This window comes from Egretta garzetta, unplaced genomic scaffold, assembly GCF_000687185.1.
Source record: "Egretta garzetta isolate BGI_Z169 unplaced genomic scaffold, ASM68718v1 scaffold10, whole genome shotgun sequence".
NCBI lineage: Eukaryota > Metazoa > Chordata > Aves > Pelecaniformes > Ardeidae > Egretta > Egretta garzetta.
Window position 1 is genome coordinate 161,128 of NW_009258268.1, and position 6,954 is coordinate 168,081.

Consider the following 6,954-nt stretch of genomic DNA (forward strand, 5'->3'; position numbering starts at 1 on the left):
TCTGAGTGTGCCTCGCCAACCCCCCCCCCCCGCGCCCATAAATATCCTGTAATTGTGTTCTCACACACACCTGCTTTTGTGATGCCTCTCCTCTTCTCCTACTTGGTGTGCCCTAGACTTTTAAAAAAGTGTCTTCTACAAAGCCTTCCTCCTGTCCTTGTTTATAGTGGGAGGTGGTTTGTTTTTTAAAATAATTCCCATCTCTCTGCGCCTTTGAGGGTCTGCTACTTCTGCGTAGTTTCAGTAGGTCTGCTTCTCCTTATTATCTGCTCCAGTGCAATCAGAGAGAACCTTTTAAAATTTCATCCCCCCCCACCCCCTTCCCCTGAGGCAAAGAAATCATTTAGGCCTGCAGCAATATTAAAGTTCATCTGTCACTCCCTTTCCACTCTTATCTATCAATGACCATACTCCCTCTGGGCTCTGTTTGTTTGCCAAGAACATATTTAGGGAGTCTGTTATTTATCTTTCCTTCTTTCGTAGGTTTAACTCCATTTTAGCATTGGATTTCCTTGTCATGCCTCTGCAGCCCTTCGGCTGTTGGCTTTCTCTCTCTCCGTCCTCTTTCTTGGGATGGTCCCGAAGCCAGAGGTGGGAGGCAGAGAAAAGCCTGCGTGGGGTGAGAGCTCAGACCAAGCCAGACCATGTCTTGCTATCGGCTTTGCCAGGTTTGGCCACTGACCCAGTATCTCCAGGCGTTTCTGTACAGGCAATGGTCTCGACTGTGATGCCACAAGACCTTCCCCTGCAGAGGAACCTCTTCACTCTCCTTCCCCGACACCGCTCCAGGCAGGAGGGGGAAGTGCTTCCCTCTGATTACCTAAATTTCCATATCCCATTCCATTAATTTGACAAATTTTTGCTACCTGTCAAAAACAGGAAATTGGATTTGACCTAGATTACGATCTTTAAAAATAATTATTGGTCGTGAGCACTCCCATCTCTTTGTAATCTGAGTATTCATTATCATCTTGATTAATTCTGATGACAGGATGGCATAGGATACCCGGGAGACATGAGACTTCCTCATTTATCTAATTCTTAGGTTAAGTGTGAATACCTTCAGATAAGAAAAAATGTATAGTACTTGCCCTGCTGCCATCAAACACTTTTGTGCTTAATATGATCTTTCAGCAAAGTGATGCTATTGAAACAAACCCCATGCCTTTGTGCAGGCATGAAATGATTTATTTTCTTTTGTAAATAGAGAGATTACATTTAATTGTGTAAACTAGGATGTTAAAAAGCCAGAGTAAATTAAACAACAAAATACATTTTAAAAGGTATGGAAAACCAGATTGTTTCCAGACTCACCAGCTACAAACTGTATTCAAGATATTTGGCTGCAAGCTGGTGGTACCCCAGTTTTACTAACAACATTTAAAGGTAGCCCCTTCCAGACAAGTAAAATAACACATCTTAACTCATGAAAAAGCAGCAGGGAATCTAGGACTTGACTCTAGGTAGGTAAATAAAGGCAAAACAATCTGTGAAGAGTTAGTAACTACACATAAATATCATTTTATATTATTATATTTTTTATTATTATATATATTTATATATAATGTATTTTATTATTATATTATACCTCAGGTAGGGATTTGAAAGGATTATCTTCACCTGCTAGGGCCTGAAAGAGTTCTAGCCATGTAGTCTTTTTAGAAAGGTCATTTATACATTTGTCTTTAAAAAATCAGATTTATGATATTGATTGCTAGATTGCAAAGGAGTGAATAGAATTCCCCTGTCATTTCAACCTTTTCTTCTCATCCCCCTTCCTTTCATTACAGATATTTCCAATACCTGTGAAGGCTCTCAGCCACTCTCAGGGCTCTCTGTTCCACTTTGCCCTTTACTGGCATTTCTGGAAGTAGCAGGTTGCGGGCAGGAGTCACTGGGATGGGGGCTGCTCTCTCTGTACCCAGCATGAATCCCAGGCTAAGCCCCCTGGGCTTTCCTTACATTCATATAAATTTAAGGGAAAAAATGTGATCCTCAGTAGTGGCAGAACGTCTCCCCTGGCCACTTTATAGCAGTAGCATAGAAACTTCTGCAATCCTTTGGGCACGACCAAACCTTTCTCTCCCCCGTCTATTTTCCGGATGGTTTGCGAAAGCCTGGTTTTCTCCCTGAGCTTTGGTTTGAGGTTCTGAGGTGCCCGATATCTCCACACATCAGCTGGCACCCACACCATCGGCAGATCAGGTAGGGGAGGCATACTCTCCCCTCTGCCTCCAAGACGTCTCAGTTCTCCCACTTGTCCCTGACAAAGTTACTTGGTGTTACTGATGATCCAGGGGTTGGCCAAGATTACCCTGCTCGTTTTGCACTCTTTGTCTTCATCATTTCATGCCAAAGGCTCCAGATGGCGTCTATACCATTGTGTATTGCATTTATTCTGTGAGCGGAGCCCAGGGTTGCTTGAGTCCATACAAACACCAATCCTTGCTGTCTAATTAAGAGGACCCGTGGCTATGCCTTGTCCTTTATATCCAGAACAGTGACTTAGCAAATGAGAGTGTAATTATCATGATATTTACATCACATCCCATTATGAAGCCCATCGACCAGATTTGCACATTCATAGCACTGCTGCTTACTGGAGTTCATCCTTCGTAACTGCAAAATATACCTCATTACATTATACTGTAAGATGAGCATGGTGGCAAGAAAAAAATGACCAATATGCATATAAAGCCCTTATTGTGCATATATGGGCAGATCCTCAGCTAATATAAATCAGCATAGCTCTATTGAAGTCAATGGAATGACAATCTACACAAGCCACAAACCCAGCCCACTACATTTACTCACATGCACTAGGATCGTGTTTTGAGTCATGCATGGGAATTCTCATGCATTTGATCCATCTTTATAAGCTCAGTATTTCTCTGGAGAGCTCAGCCCTTCTCTCCTCAGCAGCTCTGATTGCCCTCCTGGCTACTTGGCGCTTCTCCAGGCATCAGTTTAGGTATCTGTGGTCTCCCTCTACTTGCACTCTTCTGTTTCTTTTTCTGTCTTCTGGAATGCTTACCATTTGCACCTCTCTCATTAAAAACTGGGCCTTAATGGAAAGAGATGAGCAGGTCTGGGCAAATTATATTCACATGGAGGCTGAGATTTATAATTCTGTGGAGACTAAGAACAAAAACATAAATGTACTTTCATTCCAATGTGCCTTTATTCACTTGATTTAAAGCTACAGCAAGCCGAAGTGACCTTAAATCATCCAGGGCTTATACCATTAAAAAGTCACATGTGCAATGTTCATCTTCATGTGTTTTAGTAGCTTTCCAAATAGGCATTCAGTGGGGACCATAAGCTTCGTGACAGCCTAAGATTAGGAGGACATGGGCTAGAAACCTTCCTTTAAGGTCTAAGTCTGAATATCTGAATGTGAAGAAAAAACCCCTATTTGCTAAATCCTGATTTTATCCTCTAGCCTGCACATTCAATGGCAAACTGCTTTGTTTAGTGCTGAAGCGCTTTCTCTCCAGGTGGGAGGGTGGTGTCTTCTTGAGCCAAGATCCCTGCTGCTTGCAGATCAGACAGCAGGGGCACCTCAGTTTAAGAGCCTGGCAGCTGGCACATTTTTCCTTCCCCAGCAGGAACCTGAGAGTTTCATGGTTTTTAACGCAATTCACCAGCTGGGATCATGTCTCCTGATAAGCAGTCAGATCGGAAACTGCTCCAACTCCCCTTCCCTCCCCACGCCACCATCTCAGGCTGATACTTGCATGCACAGATCCAATGTCCAACACCACAGAGCGGCTGCTGTACCACTGCACTCTCACAAACCAAAGAAACCACTGTGTGCCATTGTAATGCGCTGTTGTGGGCTTTTTTGTACCGATAGCCTCAAGTCCTTCACCAGAACGACAAGATGCAGCTCGGCCATCAAGCAAGAATCCTTTGACCTGGACAGTGGATGACGTGGTTTGGTTTGTGAAGGATGCAGACCCTCATGCTTTAGGTCCCCACGTGGAGCTCTTCAGAAAACACGTATGTAGAAGACTGCCCTTACTGCTTCTGGGTAATTTAAGCCAAGCGCATGAGCAGTCCCCATGTACCAGTACCATCACATACAAACCCTCAGCTGCCTTTGGCTGCTATAGGCAGTGTTTGTGCTCAGCCAGGTTGAACGTGGGGTCCAGCACCACTGGGGGGTTTGGGTTGAAGCAATGTTCACTTACCACCCAAGAGGGTGGTCAAACCCTGGAACAGGCTTCCTAGAGAGGTGGTCGATGCCCCAGGCCTGTTACTGTTTAAGAGGCATTTGGACAAAGCCCTTAATAACATGCTTTGACCTTTGGTCAGCCCTGAAGCAGTCAGGCAGTTGGACTAGGTGATCATTGTAGGTCCCTTCCAACCCAACTGTACTATACTATTCTATTCTATTCTGTTATATTCTATGCTAATTCTATTCTATTTATCCCTGAAAGGGGACACCCTAACAATGTCTCGAGAAAACGCTTACTATTTGTTCCCAACTACGCCAGCATAAATTTTTTCTATGTCAAGCCTAAGAGAAAGCACAGAGGATCTGGTGCTCATTTTTCATTGTCACGTTGGCACAAAAAAGCTTCATCTCAATGACATTTTTTTCCCAGGATACCTATGATTCTTTTCTGAAGAGCATTTTTTATGTGTCTCTAGATATTTAGCAGGAGAAACCCAAAACAGCCAAGCTTTTAATCTTTTTCCCCTTGGTATTATGTAACTACATAACCACATTTAACAGACCTGCTGACTCACCGGAGAATATGATAGTTACTTTTGCTAGGCAAGCGCCAGTGGTGGAAATGATATTATCCTTAATTAGTAAAGGGGAAGACTGTAAACAGACATCCGACTTGGAGTTCTGCTGTATATGGAATTGGCACCAATACATCTAATAGCATCTTCAGCTCCTCCTCCTTCCCTCCTTGATCAATTCAGCCTGGCTATGAAAATGGATTTTACCCTAAAAGCAACTCACCTGTGTTCAGCTGGAGGTCATGGCTTTGAATGTAAGTGCCTGGACCTAGGTCTGAACAATAAGAGCTCCCCAGCTCTGACTCCTGAGCAGCGCCTCAGGTTGCAAAGCAAGAGAGAGGGCTTGACTGCCAGGTCCCACTCCTCGCCCACATGCCAGCAGGGTTGGGTGGGAACGTGGGGCTGCAGACAAGAGCTGAGGGAGACAACTGATGGACTTCCAGCTACACCCTGGCTGCAGGGTTTCCAGATACTGAGGAGAGGAGGTGGCTGAGGAGCAGATAAAAATGCAGATGAACACAGGCCTTGATGTCTGCTCACTCTAGGCAGGTATTGAGGCCGCCTGCCCTTCTGCAGACAGGCTGGTAGGATGAGAACAACAGAGCAGGCACGGTGGTGCTAGGATGAGATCTGCAATTACAGATCAGGCACCAGCCTACTTTCCCTGCCTTCTGCAGAGAAGCCAGGTCTGCCTTATAAGCTGATAATGAAAACATGGCCTACATCGGCCATGTGGGTAACCAGGCAGATAAACAAGCCACATTCAGATTTAAAGGAACTTGCTTTAGCATGAGTTTTTGAAACCAGCAGAAGGGGCTGTGCATCAGGAGAAAACTCTTCATGCAAGGGGGAGAGAACTGCCATGGTCTGAGGCATACAACTACATCCCAAACAAGAGAAATGTTTGAAGTTCATCTTGCAAATATGGACGGTGCAAAAGCACCAGTTTCATCTAGTTTCCGCTTGCAGCAAAGGATGGCACAGCATGCTTTTATCCAGCAACTGGGCAGTGACATGCTGCAGGCAGTCATGGTCCAGCTGCACTGGAGCATGCTATGATACTACAGCTGCCCTGTGACCAAAGAGACCAAGCTAAATTGCCACTAAAGGCTGTCCCTGTCAACCTTTGTTGAATACCCAGGACCCATGGGCTGTACTTATCATTGGTTTCCCTGTAAAATATGCTGTAGGTGTGAGAACCTGGGTAAGATTGCCACACAACTCAATTCAATTACGCCTTTGAGTTATATATGTCCCTGCAATTTTTCAGCCTTCAAATCTCATCTGGATTAGCACGGAGACCCCAGGGGTGAGAGACAAGTGATTAGTCCATTAACCTTAGCCATATCTTCCTGTATGTTCAATCTTCCTATGAAGCAGGTGCATAATTTACTTAGAAGCACTTACTGTCATTGACCAGGCCCAGCGATCACCTGGAATCATTGCTTTGGCAATCAACTCATCTGAGCTATGACACTGAGAGGGCGAGGGTGGTGGGGCCACCAGGAAGAAAAGGCTGGGGGAGGTATCCTGTGTGCAGGCAGTGCTCTTTCCCACCGCTATATTCAGATATTTGGGTGCTGACCACAGTCCCTGGAGCCAGCTCTCCCAGGGTGCAGTAAGGTGCAGCCTGCATCCAGCACAGCTGCCATACGCATTGCAGGATGACCGAGGCTCTTCTCATCCCACCTGGAGCAGAAGATTTTCTTCTTGCCAAGACACCTGAGGAGCTCTGTCACAGAGATGACAGATGTGACAGAGCTGTCTCTGTCCTGAGATTCTCTACCAAAGAGCATGAAACTGCCACTACCTCCCCTCTGCTGTTCCCTGCTCCCTCGGCAGAGATTGGCACCAAGGAAAGCCTTGCCCATAACTGAGAGATCTTTTGGCCTCATGCAAAGGAGCAATTGTCCTGGCAGGGACCTTGTAGCAGCACTGCGTAAAAGCCCCATACAGTGCTCTCTCAGCAAAAAAGACTTGGTAGAAAGACCAAGGGAGGGAAATGGAGAAGGGGAATTAGCAGGAAGAAAACTCAAGGTGGAAGGGATTGAAGCAATGTTGTGGTATGAGAGTTTAATTATGGTCAGTGATTGGCAAATGCACCTATGAAGGAGACAAAAACCTTTAACATCATTAATCCAATTTATTCAAATAGAAACAAGTGTCTGCCAGTGCTAGACATCAGACTTATCATCAGAC

The 6,954-nt window shown here is 45.1% G+C and overlaps 1 protein-coding gene across 1 annotated transcript in view; it reads left to right on the top strand.

Moving 5' to 3' along the window:
* SCML4 (Scm polycomb group protein like 4) overlaps nucleotides 1-6,954 on the top strand; it is a 45,114-nt gene that overhangs the window by 35,893 nt on the left and 2,267 nt on the right. The window contains exon 6 of the mRNA XM_009649273.1: nucleotides 3,857-4,002. Within this exon, the coding sequence (XP_009647568.1) occupies nucleotides 3,857-4,002 (146 nt within the window). The remainder of the gene's footprint in view (nucleotides 1-3,856; nucleotides 4,003-6,954) is intronic.